Here is a 21,114-nt window from a genome sequence, read left to right on the forward strand (position 1 = left end):
GAAAATCCAAAATAACATTAATTTTCAGTTATTACAAATTTTAATTTTCAAAATTTGGTAAGGATTTCCGAGGGCATTTCCCAGTACTGGTCTCAACACTGTTGCTCGTCGGTGACGTAGGTGCGAGGCCAAGGTTGTGTGCGTGCCTATATGTATGAGGCGCACACCGCCACACATATGTACAAATGTAAGTATGTGGGTCATTTTATTTTCTTTTCTGCGGACTTACCAGTTTTTAGATGTAAATTATGCAAACACCTCGCTTAAACTTTGTTGCTGCCGCAATCGGCGGACTCCGCGAATCTTTGTTTTGGCTGTCGGCTAACGCACTCGGAGAAGCCCTTAAATTATTAAATAACACAGCCGTATTCCGACGTTGTTTATGCTTTCGAATCAAATTCTTTACGCGAATATTGCATCAGATTGTGCAGGATTGTTTATATATAAGAAAGTTTGTTCAAATGCAGGTTACATGTCTCATTAGGCATTGTTTCGGTAGAAATATTAGAATAATTTTCCGCATTTGCAATGGCTGGCAATATTCTCTGCGATTAATCAACCAGGGATGCGTCACCTTATGGGGCAGTGTGAACGCGCTGTGGGAAATAAAATAGAAGGAATGTTGGTTGATTGTTGCAAAAACAGAATTGTTTTTAAGATTATGTTTAATTCAAATACATTTTATTATTTGCAAACATATAACAAGTTTTTCCTAACCCGAAAATAGTTTGTTTTGATGTTTGCTTTTATCGATAGGTTATAGGATGGTCGATATTTAATTTATAATTAATTAAGTATTAATTATAACAAAAAGGTAATAATAAAACAAATCAGATTAATTTACAAATAAATATTTCTGATTAATTTATTTACATTTAGTTTTTGAAATTGTAATCGAAAATGCAGCCCTCGTTTGTGTTGGTAAACCGTAGAATTTTTCCAAAACTATCGGTGGCCATTCAAATTTTTTTAGGCTTGTTTGTTTACATGGTTGGTTAATATTAACTGTAAATAGCAAGTTGCTCAGTAAGTTCGTGGTCCAAAGCTAACTATGTTATCCAATCGGGCCTTTGGTGAAACAATTGAGGTGGGTGGACCGGAATCCAGCAGTCTGGTGGAAATTACAAGCGTTGTTTGCCTTTGCAGGATTATGAAGTACAGCACTTGCTGGGCAAAGGCGGTTTTGCGAGTGTCTACAAGGCGAGATGCCTGCACACTCACCAGGATGTGGCCATTAAGATGGTAAGTACCCGGCCTACATCGGGAATCCTTTTGCTAATCATAAGTGCGCCCGCAGATCGATAAGAAGCTGATCCAAGGCACTGGACTCACCAGCCGCGTTCGCCAGGAGGTGGAAATCCACTCTCGCCTGAAGCATCCCTCTGTGCTCCAGCTGTACACCTTCTTCCAGGACTCCCACTACGTTTACTTGGTGCTGGAGCTGGCCCACAATGGGGAGCTTCATCGCTACATGAACCACATTGCTAGGCCCTTTACAGAGGCGGAAGCTGCCTCCATCCTGAAGCAGGTGGTAGCAGGTCTTTTGTACCTGCACTCGCACAACATCATGCACCGCGATATCTCGCTATCCAACCTGCTGCTCAGCAAGGAAATGCACGTCAAAATCGCCGACTTTGGTCTGGCCACCCAACTAAAGCGACCGGATGAGCGGCATGTGACCATGTGTGGAACCCCCAACTATATTTCGCCCGAGGTAGTTTCACGAGTGTCACACGGACTCCCAGCCGATGTCTGGAGTGTTGGATGTATGCTGTACACCCTGCTGGTGGGGCGCCCGCCCTTCGAAACCGATGGCGTTCAGTCCACCCTTAACAAAGTGGTCATGTCCGAGTACCTAATGCCGGCTCATTTGTCCTATGAGGCGCAGGACTTGATAAACAAGTTGCTTAAGAAGCTTCCTCACGAAAGAATCACCCTGGAGGCAGTCCTTTGCCATCCGTTTATGTTGAAGAGATTGGATAATGGCTCAAACGGGGGACACTCGACGCCGGGAGCGTTAAATGTGTTCAGCCAGAGCCTGGAGAGCGGCGATAGTGGAATCATAACGTTTGCTAGCAGTAAGAATTCAGGGAATGGCGGTTTTTGCTGGTATCTCACCAAGTCTTTCTATTTAGGTGACTCCAGAAACTCTCAGCGTATTCGTTCTGTGGAAAACTCGGGACCTCAACAAGGCCTTCCCCAAATAGAGGAAGAATTCATGCAGAATCATCATCGAATGACTTATGAGCAGCCTGGTTTATTTCGGCAAGCATCAGCTGGGCTAGCAGAACAAATTTGGCCAGTAACATCCAAGGCTCCGCATTTCCGCATGGACATTGATATGGTACCAAATTCTAGACCTGCACCTCTGAAGGAAGAGCGAATTTCAGTGCCACCATTGTGCACCAAAAGACTACTACCCACGCGTTATAAGACAAAGAATGCAATAATGAGTATTTTACGAAATGGTGAGGTGGTCCTGGAATTTCTGAAGTTTCGGCCAAAGCTTAATGAAGATCGTATAAATGATATTTGCCGCATATCGGATAACGGACAGCGCATCATAATATACCAGCCGGATCCTGGACGGTAAGTAAAGTGTTATAATAAAAACCGAAAAACATTTAATGTTTTGGTACATTTCAGCGGGCTACCAGTAAGAGAACAGCCACCAGATCTTCAAATACCAAGCGGAGATTGTGTCTATAACTACGAGAATTTGCCCAGCAAGCACTGGAAAAAATATGTTTACGGGGCTCGATTCGTGAGTCTGGTGAAAAGCAAAACGCCGAAAGTCACCTACTTCAGCGCCCTAGGCAAATGCCAGTTAATGGAGACAATGGCAGACTTTGAGATTCGTTTCTATTCCGGGGCTAAGCTTTTAAAGTCGCCCTCCGAGGGTCTGAAGGTGTACGATATAAATGGAATGTTGCTGTCGGATCATTCCTGTTCGGAGCCAAGATCCTTGATAGAGCATGGAAACGAGTGCTTTACTCATTGTGTCAACATCAGCAATGCCTTGGAGGTTGCTCAGACGAAGGACAATACGTGTTTTCCAGTCACAATCGGACGAAGGCCTATAACCGATGTGCAGCCAGCTCAGAGATTAGATGGCCTAAGGGAAACCACAAACCTTGCTTTTTCAACACCAAAATCAAATCAGGTATATATGCATATATATATGATCTCACATATATTATAAGATCTCATTCATTCATTCCTACAGGGTTCAATAAATTTTTCTGTAAGCACTATTTCGTCGACTCGAAATACCACAGATTTCGGAACCAATTGCTCCAGGTCAAACATGCTAGCCGCCCATCAAAATATTCCCATCAAACGCATCACCGTTCCTGATATTGGAATCGCCACTGAGGTTTGTTAATCGTATATTTAATTAGGAGTTTTACTGATCTTTCCTTTCTCTCTCCTAGCTCTCCCATGGAGTTGTCCAAGTGCAATTTTATGATGGATCCGTAATCTCTGTTATTCCAAATATTCAAGGTGGGGGTGTAACTTACACCCAACCCAATGGAACTTCAACTCACTTCGGCAAAGACGACGACATGCCTTTTGCGGTCAGAGACAGATTCAGTCAGATGCCAACCATTCAGTTAAAGTTAAAGACAGCTCCATTGCTGGGGAGCGGCAGGAAGATTGACTATAGTAATGTAATGACACCCAAAACGACAACGCCTTGCTATAATCGCATGCTTTTATAAATCAATCAATCAACAACAAAAAATGCGCATATAGTTTTTAAGATTGATCGTATATATTTTTATTGTAAATTAACTGAATTTATATTTTGTAAGTTTTCCCTGTGCTTATTATAATGAGTAACTCAAAAAGTTTAATTTAAAATTATTTAATGTAAAATTAAAGTTGGCCTCAATTAAATGTATTATGATTTTCGTTTGAAAATAAATGTATAAGCCTCGCATTCCCTGTACTGTTAAGTGTCTGAATTGTACCACCGTAAATGGTTTCATCGAATTAAAAAATTTTACGGAACTTAAAACATTTTAATTTAATTTTTGTACCCTTGGAGAAGATTTTATATTTTCAGTCAGAAGTTTGCTTTAGTTTTGATTATGACTGTCTTCCTATGGTAGCTTACACTAGTTTACAAAATAATATTCTTGGAGTGCTCCACAGCAATTGATTTAAAATTCTTTTAGTGTTACAGCCCTAGATCACGAAAATCAAAATATTTTTTAAAGTTCAAAATGTTAAATTTCTGACGTTTTTTTTATTTTTTCATATATCTTTGCACATATCTACCCAATTAGACCAGTTTTCGTTTCATTTTAAAGTCAATAAATCAGAGCTTAACTTTGCCATACAGATCAATTTGATTGGATAAGAAATAGCAGCGCATCCACTTGACAAATTGAAAAATGTGTTATTTAGTCGGTACAAACTTAAAGTTTACATGCTACCTAATAAAACAAGCCGGATATGGCCCAGATTCATGGAAAATGGGATTTATGGTGGATTTTTATACCCTTGCAATTTCAGTCAAAAGTTTGCAACGCAGTGAAGGAGACGTTTCAGACCACATAAAGTATATATATTCTTGATCAGCATCAATAGCCGAGTCCATCTAACCATGTCCGTCTGTCCGTTTCTATGCGAACTAGTCTCTCTCTAAAGCTATCGCGATGAAACTTTCCCAAAAGTCTTCTTTGTATTGCAGGAAGTACATATGTCGGAACGAGCCGGATCGGACCTCTATATCTTAAGGCTCCCATAGGAATAATGAAAAAAATAATATAAAAAACATTGTAGAAAGTAGGCGTTTTAATTTTTGACATTGTAAAGACAACATTTTAAGTAGGCAAACCTGCAAGGGTATATAAACTTCGGCTGGCCAAAGTTAACTTCAGGGGGATTCCCCAAACTGTTGAATTGCTTTGTACCTTGGTAACACTTTTAGACAGTAACTAGCAATAATAAATCAAATTTTACATTCTCTAAGTTCCGTGAAATTTTTCAACATATAACAGCTGCTTGAAAATTCAACAGGAACCATTTTGGGTCGTTCCCTTAATTGCTGAAATTTTTTGTTGAATTTTCAACAATTCAACAGTTTAGGGAATTTCCTTTCCTTTCTTGTTAAAGTTCGGATTTTTCAACTTTTTTCGGTTGACAAATTTAAGTTTTATCATAGGCGGCGACATGTAAACAAAAATGAGTGGTAATGGCAAAGTTAAGCTCTGATCTATTGACTTTAAAATGAAACGAAAACTGGTCCAATTGGGTGGATATGTGCCGGGATATAAGAAAAAATGTAACATTTTTAACTTTAAAAAATCTTTAAAAAAAACTTGCCATCGAAAAAAAAATTGTTGTTGTTTTCATGATCTAGGCTCTAGCACTAATAGAATTTGCAATCAATTGCTGTGGAGCATTTTGGCTGTAAACTAATGTTATTTTTGAAAAAAAAACGCTTACCCAGTACAAATAAATAAGTATTCTTGATCAGCACCAATACCCGAGTCCATCTATCCATGCCCGTCTGTCCGTTTTTTTGCGAACTAGTCATTTAGTTTTAAAGCTATCGCTATGAAACTCTTTCTTTGTTTACTTTAAAATTACTAGTACATAACCCAGTATTTTATTAAACAGAATGCTATATTAAAGTGAAGAGCTTGGGTATTTGTAAGGCATTATTTTAAGATTATCGACATACAAAATTAATTTTGATTCTAAAATTGTACAGCCTTTCCATGGGATTTATGTATATGAAATAAGGTGACAGCTGATTTTCAACGATCAAACAGTCTCAAGGTTCTTGAATCGCTGTAATTTCTGCAAATTTATTTTGTATTGGACAGCTCATAAACAGCTGACCAAAATTCAATAATTCAGCAACTTAACAGTTTAGGGAATTCTTTAGAGATTTAAAGTAGGTTGACTAATTCTAGAATATTACCAAATCCACCCGGGCTATTTTAGAAAAATTAGAACGTTGATTAACCTCAAGTATTTTATTCAATGCTTAAAAAATTTCGTGTGAACACTTTTTTGTTATCCTACCTTTTTGTATAAGTGTAAGGTTAGAAAATTGTAGTATAAAATATATTAATATTACTGACGTATTTATATTAAATACAAGATAAATATATTTATACTTAGCCAATCTGCTGCTGCCGCATTTACAAAATACTACGGCAGGATTTGTATTGCTTTAAAATTGTAAACGTAGTTTCTTGTACAGATTTGAAAGATAATCATGCACGGATGGATTACACTATATAATGATAAGTTGCGATTAACTAACGTATTCGTATTTTAATAAAATGCATTCAGCAATTCAGAAGAAGCAATTTGAGCGTAAGCATTTGTCTTTTATGTATGTATGTATTTATTATTTGCAAGGTGAAGAACAGAAAAATAAAGATAAATATAAGCTAACTTAACGTAATGGACGGAAAATAAATTTTAGTAAGAGTGCAGAATTAAAAAAGCATCATATCAGTGGGATCATTCCATTTGGCAGTTACTGAAGGACTGCTTACTTATATAAAGATGTTTGAACATAAATAATAGTTGAAGTTACTAACTCATTAAATGAACATGCTAAAATTCAAAGTCAACATTAATCTTAGGTCTAAACAAAATCTTAACTATAGCTTGTTAATGTTCGATGGAATTCTGTTCACTTTTCGTTGTATAGTGCGTGAATCGCTCAAACAGCGCTGGACTTTTCTTTAAGCTCAAATTGAATCTTCTGAAATATGTCCTAGAATCGATCCTTCGATGTAGCACTGTACTCCAGCTCGTTAAGGTTTTGGATTTCCTGCAGCTCCTGGAACTTCTCGTGGTCCCGAATGTGGGCATAATTGGCAGACAGGCACATCAGATAATGGACCAGACTGAGCAGTACCAAAAGGGTGGACAGGGTGGCCAATATGAACATGACCTCTGCGTTCTCCACGCCGTCCTTGCAAAAAGCCTTGATCTCATACTTTTCGCAGACCTTCATATCCTCGAGTTTCGTGTTTGGTGGAAACATGAAATCTAAAGCCGTTAAAGCATTAGAAAACCTCTTATGTGTATATAATTTTTAATGAGACTCACGAAATTGTGTCAAATCAATGCAGCTCTGAGAGTGCTCCACACTCGAGCACATATTCCAGAACATTGTGTAAATGAAGGTTACCACCACTAGGAAACACAGGATCAGGCTCCAGACAAAGTTTAGCAGGTAGGTTATCCCCATGAGGACTGCGCACGAGATCCGACCGCCCACTCGTGATCGCCACGCCCTGTAAACTTTATATCTGGTGGCTCCGGTGGCTAAAAATCCAACGAATAGAATCATGAATCCGAGGGCCGCCATACCCGCTCCGATTATTACAAATATCATCTGCACCGCTTCGATCCTAAGTGTATTAGATGGTTTAGGTAAGACAAAATGGGGGCGTGCTAACTAATTACTCACCATATCAGGCGCAGGTGAAAGACCTGGTCAACCATAATAACGGTAAGTGAGGCCCCTCGGTACATGGTAAAGCAGAAAATTCCGACTCCCAGCAGGCACATGAGAGTGGCTATCAGAGTGGCGTACGGAATACGCGCCATGCATGATTGGCAGCATTCTCCTGGAAAGATAAAAAAGGTAATCAGGAATATATGCAGTCATATTTCATTTTTCTACTTGTCTATAAACTACTTTTTTTTATTTTTCGATGTTAAACAAGAGAACTGAATACTTTTGAGGTGGTCTGTGAAAAAGGAAATGGGCGGACTTGGCACCAAAATAATTTGATCTCAAACAAAGATGAAGAAACTTATTGGTAGGTTAGATTTTATACAAAAACCATAACTTAAAATTTATAACTAAAGTGTGATTTGTTCTTTATTTTGTGTTAGGCAAATAACAAATATTCATAAAAGCAGCACAGTGTTTTTGGTTATGATTTAATTTAGATGTTAATTAAAAATAATTTTAGAAGACCGGAATATAGAGAGAAAAAATCAGAGGTAAAGATATAGTATATAAGCTAAATAATAGGAATGGATAGCGTTTGAAACCATACTTGTGAGTACGGTACGATTTAGACGAATACACATACACGAATACGAGTTGCTTGTGCAAGCATAAATGGAAAAAGACAGTGATAAGATAACAGGTGAGCCAGCGACTGGTGGTTACAAGTTGTCCAGTGATTCACGTATAGCTAAATAAGCACACACAATGCTGTGAGAGTGAAATCGTTTTATTGCGCTACTGAAATGCGTTTCGTGCTTCGAAAATATCCCGGAATCGGGATCGTACCTTCGCCTCCGCGCTCTGTGTACCTGTCCAAGGAGTGATCCGAGCGGTACGAATTACGCCGACGGTTCTGGATGGACGGATTGTACGGATTTCCATTGTATGCGCGCGTCAGGACTCCGCCGTCGTCCTCGAAGTTCGTCTCGAGCAGAATCTCCTCCCGGGGATCCCGGATGCGATCGCGGTTGTTCCCCTTGCCCGGCATACTGCACAGTGCTTTGAGGAATCGGAAGTTACAAAGATGTTTAGTTTCACACTGCCTATCGGAAATACCCTAGCCAAAAACTGATCGACACAGTGATTCACACGCGCACCGACGTCATCCAATCAAAAGATTCAATAATTCTAATTATCTTCGTAGTAATGTCAGCGAATAGGCGACTGACGCTCCGGAGAAAAGAAAGAAAAATGAAAACTCTGAATGGGCTGCGTTCGACATCAAATGGTTCTCAGTTCCCCGAAAGAGAGTCATCACGATAACTGACTCATTTGCCTGCTTTTTCAAAGAGCGTAACGTTCCCTTACTCTTCTCTTTACACAGAAGAAAAAATTCACAGATTTTATGTGAATTTAAAATTTTTTTTAATCCCAATTTTTACAAAAAAATGTAGCATTAAGCCTAGTACTCACTTCAATTAAAAAGGCGACGAAACGAAAACTTCTATACAAAAATGACAGGCGGAAAATTTTGTGATCAAAACTTTGTATGGAGATTTTTATTTCGTATGCTTATGCTTTTCGTATTAAACTTGAAGGATTGCATACTTCTAATTTGTTTGAAACAAAAACTATAGGTCTTATGATTATTATTATATATATTATGGATTATATATTATATATTATATTATATTATTATAAGATAACGGAATAAGAAGAAACGCTACGGTAAGTGGCTCGACTATAAGATACCCGGTACTCTGATTAATTATATTTCCAAAGCCTTTAAAGTTAGTTACTCTTAATATTTGTATGTACATTGATATTAATAAATAAATTAAATTGCAGTAGATTATGAATGCTAATTCTTCTGATTGTTTTTTTAATTTGTTAAATGTTTAATTTTTTACTAATTTTGTAAACCAATTTGGTTTAAGCACGTTATTCCTTTATTATTTTGAAAAAAATTAAAACAAATTTTTTTTGGTCACAGCTTACATTTTACAACAAAAAAATCTTGGTAAAATAAACTGTAATAATTGTCAAACAGGCACCAACCAGCTAAATTGTCAATTCTACTAAGTAAATAGTTATTCCACAACAACAGTTAGCAAAGAAACACACAAAGAAAAAACAAAATACACGTAACTATTTTAATAGTCAGTAATCAGACTTTACAAAAAAAATTTTTTTTTGTGGTGACGTTTTGAGAAATATGGGTGCCCCAATTTACAGACCTCTCCCCTATATATTTGCAGGGATGTATTCTTAATTTCGGGGAAAAGTTGGTTTAAGACACAGTTATATTGAAGAGTTTTGAACTATATTTTTTTCTGTGCATAAAAGGCGGGTTGCTTCATCAATGAGACAATTAGTTTGAACTTGCTGGGAGAAGTTCAGTGCTTGGGTCAGGTCAAAAAGTCACGCTAATAAGGGAAATAAGATAACCTAAAGCCAGCGGTCGTAACACAGTACAATGACATTTTGTTTTATATTTGTGTGTATTTAAACTTTATAAGTTTATAAATGAAAAGAAAAATGGTTTGAGTCAAATTAAATACTAATTGCTCTGTAAATATCTTTTTAGGCTGTCCTTACAGGAATGTGTCGGGCAATGTGTGTGCCTAAATGGCAAGAGCGAAAAAAATCCTTTTTATTTTTTCGACTACGTTGCTTTCAAAAGTAACTAAGCTAATTATGTGCTTAGTGGCGCCTTAAAGCCTAGTTAAGACAGAAGGGACAACGACCTTACAGAAGCAAATGAAACATCCAGGGGACATCCCGCCAGCGAAGCGAGTGAAGAGCCTAAGCCTTTTAAATGCATCCGCATTTAAGAGTTTCTCACCGGAAGTCCCGCGGTGTCTGTGCCAGACGGGATGAAAATTGCCACCGAGGCTTTGGACCAGACCAGATGCCTTACTCCAGATGCCAAATGCTGGATGCCAATGACACCAAGACACAAGCACCGGCTTGGCATTAGAGCCAAACATTAATTCCGGTAGCGTGCAATGACTCTTTGCGAACGAAATAAAGCCAGCTGCTAGAGCGTAAATAAAATGGTTCAGGAAGTTCAGCTGAAAACTGTAATACTCTTCGTATATTTCGAAATCAGTTTTTAAGGAGATGAACAGGAGTTAGCCATTTTTACGAAAAAAAAATAATAGATATTCTTTTATATCTTAAAAAATAATATTCACTGAAAAACCAAAACAACAATGTAAAATTGTTCATTGTCCCTTGTGAATCAAACTCAAATATCTCCGCTGCCCGAAACATTTTTTTATATTTTGAAAGCTTAATAAATATAATTTAATATCTTAACCAATTTTTGTGTAAATAAAATGTGTTTATTTTATAAATACTCTTTAGAAATACATGATAGCCATTCGTAACAGTCACCCACCATTATTAAATTTCTAGATTAGCTTTTATTAATTAAATTCTGGGATAAATAAAATAGTTCTAGGGTGTAAAATTTCCATCTCTTCCAGTATATAATTTTCCTTATATTTTGTTTTTTACATTCATTCCATTTATAAAATCTAAGTACATATAGTACAACTCTTAGATATAAAAAGTGTTGATCTTTAAATAATAGATAAACTTCTAACCAAAATAAAAATATCCGCTGCGAGGGTATAATTACAAACAATTGTTAGTTGGACTTTAAATTGAATGCCAATCAGAATGCAGTTCCTCACGTGACACGAAATCGTTTGCCCAATTGGAATCAATAGCTTCTTAAACTGCTTACAAAGCCAACTAAGCAATGTTTTTTGTTTCAGACAGCTGTTACAATTTAAAAGCCTTTATATATAAAAATAAAATGTTCGCCAACTTACCCATTTTGAATGGCTGTGATTTGTTACGAGTTTTCGAAATTAAATTATATCATTTAAATATCTCCAATTAGCAATGCACTTAGTTCAGCAGTGCAATTTGTGCTGGAATTTCTGAAGACTTTTACATTTGTTTGTATGTATACACAAACGCACAAACACCTCGCTCTACTTGGTAAACTCAAAACAAGTTTTAAGGTGTGAGCTTCAAAGTGGAGGGGGAACAAAAACTCGCGCTTAAACTGTTTGCGTTGCACTTGGGTGTTGTATTAAATGCGATTATAACGGAAAACCACAGGTGGTTATTTCACTATATTTCTTGGCTTGCGAACTTATTACCGTAGACGTTAAAGATTCAATTGAATATCTTCTAAAAACAAGAGTCTCAACAGTGCTGCTGAAACAGCCAGAAAACAGAATGATGGTAGCTAAAAAAATCGGTAGCGTAGTGAAACGATATATTTTGTATCGATTTATGTTTCCTGAACGTTATAGCCCATTCCAACAGAGCACCATCCACCTTCCTCCATCTCATTGATCTATGGCAGAACACCACTATGGACAGTGGTCCAATCCAGCTTGTTTCGACACATATACCACCTGCAATAGAAAAAAGACTTTTGGGAAAGTTGTATCCTGAAAACTTTAAAATTTAGACTAGTACGCGTAAGAACGGACAAGGCTAGGTGAACTCGGCTGTTGGTGCTGATTAAAAATGCTTATGTGGCTTAACAACAATTTCCGCCAGAACGCACCATTATTATATTCCTGTTTCTCATTTTTTATATACATTTTAAAATATGTCCAGTTAGAATTTGCATCTGTAATTTGCGTTGCAGCTATCGATATATTGCGGGCCAGCCGATAGTTCTCCACCGATGTTTCTCCACCTCTAGCCTGTTGGTTCATTTCCAGCAAATAGAATTGATATTAGCACTTTAACTACTTTATATGCCGCAATAGCAAAAACTGAGGCTGTTGCAGTACTCCGACCAGATCTTAAGCAGCCGGAAAAGCGATTCAAGCGATGACCAAGACGTAAGAACGGCGCATTCGCGAACCGGCCATCCATTTTGCACACATTTGTTTTGTTGCTGGCACTGCACTTAGTCGAACTCGACGAAATATATCCACTTGTGCTGATGTATTTCTGCCAAAGGCAGCGCATCGAATCGCCGCGTCGACTGTAAACAGCCGCTCCATTAGCTTACGCAAGCAAAACGCCGTTGGAGGTGCTTTCGATGACCGGCCACTGAAACCGCAGTGCAGAAGACCGGTCGTTCACACAGCTAATATGCTGCACCTCCTGTTGGTTTTCCTGATGGCCACGGCCACGTCGGCCGGGGACTCCCTCCAGCGCATCCGACGAGCCGCCATTGAGGTGGACAACGCGAAAGCCATGCACAGCATTGTTGACCTGGCCGAGTGCCAGGACCTCAAGAAGCTCTGCACGCACCACAAGTCCACGGACAACCTGTCCATGCTGGAGTGCGCCCTGACCTTCAGCTCCAGCCAGCTGGAGGAGCTGCCTGAGGGCTGTCAGCACGCTCTGTGGCTGCAGCAGCGCCAGTTGCAGCTTCCTGCCTGGCTGGAGAGCAGCTTTCTGCCCTCCTACTGTCCCGCCGAGCGGTCTAAGCTGGAAAGCTGCTTGAACGCCGTGCACCTGTGGAGCTGCCTTGAGCAGCAGCGACTGAAGCTGCCGCAGAACAGCGCCTGCCACCAGCACCTGAGAAGGGCCTACGAGTCCTTGGGCCAGGACTACAGCGCCGTGGATGAGTTCTACACCGCTTGCGGCACGCTCGTCGAGGAGCACAAGTGCGGTCGGCTGAACATTGACCACCTGCCCTCTGTGCTGTCCCAGTTGGGCACAGTGCAATGCCTCCAGGCGAGTGAGGCCAAGTCTAGCCTCGAACCCATCTGCCAGGCCGCCATTAACTCCATTGAGCTGCAGCGGGGAATGCTGGAGCTCTTTCGGGTCTGTCAAGAGGATTTATCGTCCTTGTGCTCGCAGGTGAGTCGGATCGACATAGGAAACAATCCCCTTAGAAACAACATTTAAGAGCTTACAGATAAGGCAAAAGCATTGCCCCAATAATGAATAGTACGGGGTCACTAGTTGAAAGACAACGTGAATCATTTCTTGAATTGGCTCACTATGGAATAGTATAGATAAGATTAGAGTGAATAAATAGGAAATTATTTAAATTGCTCTCAACAAAATGATTGTCTGACGAAATAAGAAATTTATATTAATCCTGCTGAAGAACCAAATATTAATTACTTTATTGCTATATTCTTGCTTCAGGAAAAGTCCGGCACAGCTGGCGGATTCAAGTGCCTGGTGCGGCACAAGAACCACCCCTCCATGTCGGCCCAGTGCGCATCCCAAATTACTCTGAGGGACCAGCAAATGGGCCGCGACTATCGCGTGTCCCACGGTCTGGCCAAAGCCTGCAAGGACGACATCAAGCTGTACCACTGCCGCCGCGGGGTCTCCGAGGACAAACATGTCCGGTTGGCCCAGATCTTGCTCTGTCTGGAGTCGGTTTCCAAGAACGGCACAAAACTGGCGCCCGCTTGTCTCACCGAGTTGACTGAACACCGACGCATGCTGATGACGGACTATCAGCTGTCACCGGAGCTTCTCAACGACTGTGCTGACGATATACCCAAATTCTGTCCGGATGAACACAAGGCGCAGCTGGTGAATGGCATGACAAGTACTGGTGGCGAGATCATCCACTGCCTGCTGGAGCACGTGAAGGCCAGGCGCCAACAACGACGGGTAACGGCGCAGTGCCAAAGGGGACTGGAGACCCTTATTAAGGCCAGTGATGCCGGCGAGGATTGGCGCGTGGATCCCGTGCTGAGGCGGGCCTGCAAGCCAGTGGTGGACGTGGCCTGCAAGGATGTTCAGGGAGGCGACGCGCGAGTCATGAGCTGCCTTGTGGAGCACATTGGCACACCAGTGATGCTGCCTGAATGCGAGCAGGCACTTCTCATTATAGAATACTTTGTGGCCAGGGACTTCAAGTTGGATCCACAGCTGTACAAACACTGTCGCGACGACGCAGTGAAGTACTGCCGTGCGAAGAGGCAGTGGGACGATGCGCAGAACATACAAATGGATCCGGAACGAGGACCCATGATCCTGCCCTGCCTGCACCGCATGGCGTTCAGCGAGGACGAGCATCAGACTTTGAGGAAAGACTGCTTCAAGGAGGTGAAGCGCGTGATGAGACAGCGCGCCATATCCATGGACTTGATTCCCGAGGTAGAAGACTACTGCCTCAACGATCTCTCGGCCTTCTGTTCTGACTGCACGGAAAAGGGAAGTGAAATGGAGTGTCTGCAAAAGAACATGGACCAATTGCAGCCGGAGTGCAAATCAGTGGTAGTCAAGTACACGGAAGAGGAGGCTGCTCATGTGGAACTCAATCCCGTCATCATGAACGTCTGCGGCGAGGCCATGCAGCAGCACTGCTCTGCGATACTCAAAAGCGGCAAAGATAATGGTAATATAAACCGTGAAAAATATATAAATATATATATTAATATATTTCTTATTTACCAGGAGACATGATGGACTGTCTGATAGCGCACAAAAACGACGCGGATCTGCGTAAGGATCTCCGCTGTCGGGCTGCCATTGAGCATTTCCAGATCATCTCGCTTAAGAGCTTCCATTTCACCACCAAGTTCAAGGAAGCGTGCCGACCGTATGTCCAACGCTTCTGCTCCTCGAGCGCCACCAAAAACGAGGTGGTGGCTTGCCTCAGCGAGGTTATGCGCAACGACACGATCAAGGCGCAACGTCACCAGATCCCCAAGGAGTGCCGTCACCAGGTGAAGGCCCAACTGTACCAGCAACGCGAGAGTATCCAGCTGGACCCCAAGCTGGCCAACGCCTGTAAGCGTGAGCTGGAGCTGTTTTGCGAGGAGGAGAAGGGGCCCGGTCAGGTGAATGAAAAAGCAAGTTATCTAACTCATCCTTAACCACTGAAACGCTTTAACACTAGGGAGCTGAACAATAATGGTTTGATGGTGTAATAAATAAGATGTAATTATTTATATATTACATTCATGCAAAAGTATGTAGCAGGGAAAAGGAAGCGTTTCCGACCCTGTAAAGTATATGGTATATATGTACATATATTTTTGATCAGGATCACTAGCCGAGTTGAACTAGCCATGTCCGTCTGTCTGTATAAAAGCTTTCTATATACAGCTAGAAAGTTGGGTCTAACCACACATATTCTTGGGCTGCGTAGGAACAGCGCAAGTTTGTTTTAACAGAGTGCCACGCCTACTCTAACGCCCATAATCGCCTTAAAATACTTTAAAATGTGACTGAAGCCCACTTTTTTGAAGTATAAATGCAATTTTGTTGTGTTTAAACATAGCTATCAAAATGTAGAAGTAATTTTTTAAATCAAACCAAAAATTAAAACAGCCGCTAGATGGAGCAATCAAAAATTTCATAAGCCAATAGATCTGCAATTTTGTTGTGTTTAAAAAAAAATATCAAAATGTAGAAGACATTTTTTTAAATTTCTTCCCATTTTTTAAAAAGTTATCAGCAAAAATTAAAACAGCCGCTAGATGGAGCAATCAATAATTTCATAATAATTCCCTCGCACTCCGTTCAGCTGAGTAACGGTTATCGGCTATAGCGTTCTCTCTTGTTTTTTTCATAAATTAAAAAATACTCACAAAGGAAAAAATATCTGAAAACGATTTTTCCGTCTTTAAATATATTAGTAATAGCTGATTCACACCTTAAAAACTAAATTCGTTATGGCTCCTGCTTAACACATTTTCACACCCAATCCAAACAATCTTTACCAACAAAGCCAGTTTTAATTTTTATATTTGCGTAAATGATTGCAGGCCCTGGAGTGTCTTATAAGGAAGACTCCTAGTTTGGGCAAGCCCTGTCACCATGCGATCTTCATGGTAAAGAAGTCAGAGTTGGGCGACAGCGGTACTGACTATACACTTCTGACCACGTGCAAGGAGATGATCTACAAGTTCTGTCCTAGCACAGATTCGGACAAACTGCTGGACTGCCTTAAGACGTACAAGGATGACAACCAATTCGATCAGCGGTGCCACCTCGTGGTGGTCAATCGCATGATTGAGCAGAACACGGACTTCCGGTTCAATCCCTCGTTGCAAAGCGCCTGCGGAAAGAACATAGATCGGTACTGCTCCAACATTGTGGCCAGCGCCTTGCCTAATGAGGAACTAAATGGAAAGGTGAGTGAAAGAAATACTACATTTAAAGAAATAAGCTTAAATATTATTACCAGAAATAGTTTGGCCGACCTGCCTTTACTTAACTAAAGGTGTCTCCTTTTTATACCGCAGAGAGTGTGTTGCAGTGGGTATTATAACTTTTTAACGCAGACGTTTCCGACGCTATATATTCTTAATCATAAACCATGTCCGTTTGTACGTCTGTTTCTGTAAAGCTCAGTTTACATGCTAGCGCCGGTCGGACGTCTATATCCCAAAGCTCGGATATATCTTGGAAAAATTTAACATATTCTGCGCAGGGTGAAAGCTGTATCTTATAGCTCCCAAAGAAAGAATAGTATAAAATTGTTCAAAATTTCAAGTTTTCCCGTACTCGTTAATTATTAAATAAAAAATAGTTACATTATTTACATTATCGAGTGCCACACTATTAAAACTCCATATCTTCTCGCTGAAGTCGCCCATTGTCAGGATCATCAATTGCTGCCGTCAGAGTTTCCAATAAATCCTCACCTTTAGTTATCTCCAAATTGAGTTGATTATACGGCCCACTTGCACTGGTCAGCGGACTGAGATCGTTGGGAGTACCATCGATGGCAAACGACGTCCACGTTTCCACCATTTTTTGTGACATCTGAATGTCTTGTCCCTCCAGGGGGTGGGTGGAGAAAAGGTAGATGTTGTCGTTTGAGTGATGAACTCCTCCATTGAATGGATAGTGTGAGTTCCCGAATTCATAGCCAAATCGAGTGTATTGGCCCTCGTAGTCGAAACTATAGACATAGACTGGAGTGGAGGGCTGTAGGGTGTATATCCTGGTGGCTAGGGTAATTACTGGAGATTTCATAAATATTGACGAAGTCAGCTGTAAGAAAAAACGTTTAACAAAAAATCAATTTTAGTGGTTATATCTTAAGCTCACATCGAAGTATGAGGGAACCGCAGAATTGTGATCATTGCTGTTGAGCATGTAAGGCTTGAAGAGCATCCGATTCAAAATGTTGTCTGTTAATCCCGATGTATCATTAACCATGTCATTGATTCCCTGGGAAAACTGACGCACGCTCAACAAACTTACATTTGATACCTTAGCGGCCAGAGCGTCATAATAGCCTAGAATAGTAAAAGAGTCTTAAGTTAGATAAACTAGTTGAGGACTTAAATTAAAGTGCCACCTACTCGCTAGGACGAAGGAACCATCGTGTTGAGTAAATCCTGTCAGCAGCGGAATCTGTCTGCGATAGTTTTTTAGCAACTCGCTTGGTTGTTGAGGCAGGATGCCCTGTAAATCTCCTACAATAGGCGAAAAAGATTCCGATGTCGTGGCTATCAAAATATCTTGAACCTTTGCTTTTTGTAAGCACTTAACGAGCTGCTCCTGCTGCTCGCAGCTGGAACACCCCAGCCGGTCGCAAATTCGCCGCGACTGCCCCCTTGGGTCCTTGTTAATAGCCCAGCTTGCGAGTATCGAACCTGACTGCACAATGGCTCGCTTGAACAGATGGTCGCCAGTTCTGGGACTCAGTAGCAAAGAACTGGCCACTCCAGCTCCGGCACTCTGACCAAAAATAGTCACCGTCTGGGGGTCACCACCGAAGCGATTAATATGTAGTTGCACCCATTCGAGTGCCATTAGGATATCCGCAATGGGGGCATTTCCGGGAAGCTCCTCCGTGTATGTCGACAACCATCCGAGGGCTCCCACCCGGTACTGAGGCACAACTAGGACCACGTCCTTCTCAAGGATATAGTTCGGGGGGTGATCCTCTGCGGAGCCATTGTAGAAGCCTCCGCCATATATGTAGACCATTACCGGCTGGCTGGCAGAAAGCTACAACAGCAATTCAACATGAGATTTAATTCGTATGTTACTCGTCAAAGCAATCTATTTCACCATCGTAAAAGATCAAGTCTCAACCCCTTGGTTTTTATAATTTAATTGCGGCTATCATCATTAGTAAACTAAATTTTACTCACGTTCTTAGTGTATACCGACAGATTGAGGCAATCTTCGAGTTCAGCATCAGACAACAGTACATCCAGATTTGTTATCACTGGGCAGCGTTGTCCAAAGTTCAGTGCGTTGAGGGTGCCAGTCCATGGTATTCGCGCCACAGGTGGCTAGTAGTCGAAATATAGAGTAGAAAGCATTTTAACTTCGTCATACCCGCTTATCAGTTAAGGCGACGACAAACAAAAATGTCAATACTAAAACATCACATAAAATTGAGAAAAAATGATAGCCTAAAAGCCGTGGTACCCTCGAATTTCGTTGCTAAAATTAATCAAACATTTTTCTCGAAATTAAAGGACCGAAATACATACAATATTGGCACTTTGTATTTAATAAGCACTGTAGGACCAAGTTATTGATAATTTGGATACAAAAATTAAAAAACATTTCTTAATTTATTAATTAACTAAAACAGCAGTTTAAAATTCTGCACTGAATCAACAAGTCTGTTTTCTTATTAAACTATATTGAATGCCCATGTTTTAATATAAGTCCAAAGTTAGATAGTCCTTAAAATTTGTTTTATAACTTTACTGACTACATTTAACTATTCGAAAATTCTATGGGTGACTCCCCATTAACTGCCTTACCTGAAAGCGCATCTCCTCCGTTGGTGGCTCGGCAAAGGGAATGCCACGAAACTGCATAAAAGTTTGGTCCGTCCAAGCTGTGGATCCATAGTTCCCAAGAACTTCCCCCTGGCCATTGGATAGTTGCACTGTCACCGTTTGTGCATCGGATGCATCTGCACCCTGGCCGCCGGTGAGGGAAATCACAAGAAATGTGGTTAGAGCAGCGGTCAGCACACCGCACAGCGTCAGCATCACGTATACGCCGCGTCTACGCATCAGACCCAACTGATTTCGACTTTGAACGAAAACTGAATCGAGAATGGAACGACTGTGATGGCTAACGAGTTGCCGGCTACGATAGAAGGCATAATCGCGCGGTGACGTTTTTTCCTTTTGAAACGATCTTTAATCACAATTACTTCCTTATCTGCGTTGCGGTAATCAATCACTGGCAATTGAAATAACCTTTCTATTTAGTGTTTATTAACGGGTCAAAATAAATAAATACTTTTATTATTTCTATTGGTAATTATCCCTTAAGTCGTCCTTACCAACTTTGGAAACTTTCTTCGGTACTCATGGAAAAAAATAACTAAATAATATCAAAAAATAATAATACATTTTCTCTCTGCCTTTAGGTCATTCACTGTTTAAAAGACAAGTTCCGCCAGTCTGCGCTGGACGAGCCATGTGCGCAGGAGATGATCAAGATCCTGCAAGAGCAGGCTCTCAACTACAAGTTAAATCCCCTGCTGCAGGTATTCTGCAAGTCGGAGATCCAGGAACTGTGCAAGGCAAATGTGGATTCCGACGAGCACGGCCAGTTGGCGGAGTGCTTAAAGACGGCCTTCATCCAGAAGCAGATAATCAACCGGCAGTGCCAGATGGAGGTGGCTACTCTGATCGCCGAAGCCAAGGCAGACATTCATGTGGATCCCATTCTGGAAACTGCCTGTACGGTGGATCTGCTGAGATACTGTTCCAAGGTGTCGGCCGGCAATGGACGCAGTGAGTTGACGAAATAGCTGGTTGCTATAGGGCCTTTAATATTTCTAAAATTATAAATAATTCTATTTTCATCTCTAGAACTAAGCTGCCTGAGAACGCTGCTGAAGGATACGCCAAACTCGCTGGAAGCGGACTGCCGTGAAAAGCTGCAGCGACGGATCGAGATGTTCCGGAACGCGGACGACACGCTGGCGCTGCCGCCCGAGGATGTGCAGCAGCTGGTGCAACAGGTGGTCGCCTCGCCTGCGCGCAAATTCTTCCTTGTGATACTGATGAGCGCCACGGGCCTGGTCTTCCTTACCGGCATCTTCCTGGGAAGGGCCACCAAACGTGCAATGGGCTTGAAGAATAAATAATTCAAATATTAGACTGTAGTGTTGCTGTGTAGGCGGAGTGTGCATGTTTGTGAGCTTGTTGTTTTCCATTTCGGCTGACCCATGAACCGATCCGATCCGATCCGATCCTTTCTTTCTCTCACCCTCCACCCTGCCTGCCTTTTAGATATTTGTGTAAGCAATTTGTGGCTTAATCGTTTGTAAGACCAAAAACTAAGCGAAAAAAGAGAAACAATAAAATATTCTAGTTCCATTCTTAGGGCCTTCTTTGTTATACTTTTTTGTAACAATTTCACCTGTATATTAAATTGTATTTTTATAAACAAAAGCTCTGCATTTTTACAAACCAATTTCAACCTCTTATGCATCCAACGGGTGTTTTTAGTCGGGACAATGCCATATTATCTTCTTTTGGGAAATTCTGCGACTCTAAAAAGTATTATTAAACATGTTGGATTTAGAGTGATTAAATCATCGCTTTTTTATTATTTTTATTTCAACTAGTGATATTTCATTTTTAGAAGATTTAGATAAAAAAAATATCCAATTTCGAATTCAAAAATAACCAAATTTTCAAACGTCAGGTATTTTAACCAAAAGAAGTTCAGGTTTTTAGCGACATTTTTCTTTCCAATAAATTTTGTAT

At 40.7% G+C, this 21,114-nt stretch overlaps 4 protein-coding genes across 8 annotated transcripts; 2 read left to right on the forward strand and 2 right to left on the reverse strand.

Moving 5' to 3' along the window:
• Positions 1 to 48: 48 nt before the first annotated feature.
• On the forward strand, positions 49 to 3,864 carry SAK (Sak kinase). Of its 2 annotated transcripts, none has more exons than XM_070215136.1 (7): positions 49 to 187; positions 1,147 to 1,242; positions 1,298 to 2,078; positions 2,136 to 2,589; positions 2,647 to 3,163; positions 3,227 to 3,376; positions 3,435 to 3,864. In XM_070215136.1, the coding sequence occupies exons 1-7, from the start codon at positions 155 to 157 to the stop codon at positions 3,720 to 3,722; spliced, it is 2,319 nt and encodes a 772-aa protein (XP_070071237.1). In that variant the 5' UTR covers positions 49 to 154; the 3' UTR covers positions 3,723 to 3,864. The 2 variants fall into 2 exon arrangements, with proteins under 2 accessions (XP_070071237.1, XP_017001914.2); XM_017146425.3 differs by lacking the exon at positions 49 to 187 and adding an exon at positions 925 to 1,087.
• Positions 3,865 to 5,973: 2,109 nt separating this feature from the next.
• Positions 5,974 to 12,189, reverse strand: M6 (neuronal membrane glycoprotein M6). Of its 3 annotated transcripts, XM_017146403.3 has the most exons (5): positions 11,284 to 11,708; positions 8,288 to 8,500; positions 7,451 to 7,610; positions 7,087 to 7,391; positions 5,974 to 7,026 (listed from the first exon to the last, which is right to left on the reverse strand). In XM_017146403.3, exons 1-5 carry the CDS (start codon positions 11,285 to 11,287, stop codon positions 6,749 to 6,751), a joined length of 960 nt encoding a protein of 319 aa, XP_017001892.1. In that variant the 5' UTR covers positions 11,288 to 11,708; the 3' UTR covers positions 5,974 to 6,748. The 3 variants fall into 3 exon arrangements, with proteins under 3 accessions (XP_017001892.1, XP_070071601.1, XP_017001893.1); XM_070215500.1 differs by lacking the exons at positions 8,288 to 8,500; positions 11,284 to 11,708 and adding an exon at positions 12,036 to 12,189; XM_017146404.3 differs by lacking the exon at positions 8,288 to 8,500 and having other exon boundaries at positions 11,284 to 11,707.
• Positions 12,190 to 12,437: 248 nt separating this feature from the next.
• On the forward strand, positions 12,438 to 20,796 carry Glg1 (golgi glycoprotein 1). 2 transcript variants are annotated; one of them, XM_017146392.3, is made up of 6 exons: positions 12,438 to 13,291; positions 13,586 to 14,795; positions 14,855 to 15,252; positions 16,171 to 16,539; positions 19,764 to 20,133; positions 20,212 to 20,796. In XM_017146392.3, exons 1-6 carry the CDS (start codon positions 12,575 to 12,577, stop codon positions 20,487 to 20,489), a joined length of 3,342 nt encoding a protein of 1,113 aa, XP_017001881.2. In that variant the 5' UTR covers positions 12,438 to 12,574; the 3' UTR covers positions 20,490 to 20,796. The 2 variants fall into 2 exon arrangements, with proteins under 2 accessions (XP_017001881.2, XP_017001882.2); XM_017146393.3 differs by having other exon boundaries at positions 14,855 to 15,240.
• On the reverse strand, positions 16,895 to 19,477 carry Est-Q (Esterase Q). The gene is made up of 5 exons (XM_017146394.3): positions 19,144 to 19,477; positions 18,517 to 18,660; positions 17,719 to 18,370; positions 17,462 to 17,652; positions 16,895 to 17,404 (listed from the first exon to the last, which is right to left on the reverse strand). Exons 1-5 carry the CDS (start codon positions 19,399 to 19,401, stop codon positions 16,970 to 16,972), a joined length of 1,680 nt encoding a protein of 559 aa, XP_017001883.2. The 5' UTR covers positions 19,402 to 19,477; the 3' UTR covers positions 16,895 to 16,969.
• Positions 20,797 to 21,114: the final 318 nt, after the last annotated feature.

This window comes from Drosophila takahashii, chromosome 3L, assembly GCF_030179915.1.
Source record: "Drosophila takahashii strain IR98-3 E-12201 chromosome 3L, DtakHiC1v2, whole genome shotgun sequence".
NCBI classification, from domain to species: domain Eukaryota; kingdom Metazoa; phylum Arthropoda; class Insecta; order Diptera; family Drosophilidae; genus Drosophila; species Drosophila takahashii.

Bases quoted from the DNA above. Each gene is read 5' to 3' on its own strand.
- SAK (XM_017146425.3), top strand. From the start codon at position 1,052: ATGTTATCCAATCGGGCCTTTGGTGAAACAATTGAG. The intron at 3,164-3,226 runs GTATATATGCAT...TCATTCCTACAG, and splicing joins CAACACCAAAATCAAATCAG to GGTTCAATAAATTTTTCTGT. The intron at 3,377-3,434 runs GTTTGTTAATCG...TCTCTCTCCTAG, and splicing joins ATATTGGAATCGCCACTGAG to CTCTCCCATGGAGTTGTCCA.
- M6 (XM_017146403.3), bottom strand. The intron at 7,611-8,287 runs GTACGATCCCGA...TTATCTTTCCAG, and splicing joins CACAGAGCGCGGAGGCGAAG to GAGAATGCTGCCAATCATGC. The intron at 7,027-7,086 runs GTGAGTCTCATT...TAACGGCTTTAG, and splicing joins CATTGATTTGACACAATTTC to ATTTCATGTTTCCACCAAAC.
- Glg1 (XM_017146392.3), top strand. From the start codon at position 12,575: ATGCTGCACCTCCTGTTGGTTTTCCTGATGGCCACGGCCACGTCGGCC. The intron at 14,796-14,854 runs GTAATATAAACC...CTTATTTACCAG, and splicing joins CAAAAGCGGCAAAGATAATG to GAGACATGATGGACTGTCTG. The intron at 16,540-19,763 runs GTGAGTGAAAGA...CTCTGCCTTTAG, and splicing joins ATGAGGAACTAAATGGAAAG to GTCATTCACTGTTTAAAAGA.
- Est-Q (XM_017146394.3), bottom strand. From the start codon at position 19,401: ATGCGTAGACGCGGCGTATACGTGATGCTGACGCTGTGCGGTGTGCTG. The intron at 18,661-19,143 runs GTAAGGCAGTTA...TTCGACTACTAG, and splicing joins CGGAGGAGATGCGCTTTCAG to CCACCTGTGGCGCGAATACC. The intron at 18,371-18,516 runs GTGAGTAAAATT...TTGCTGTTGTAG, and splicing joins TGTCGGTATACACTAAGAAC to CTTTCTGCCAGCCAGCCGGT.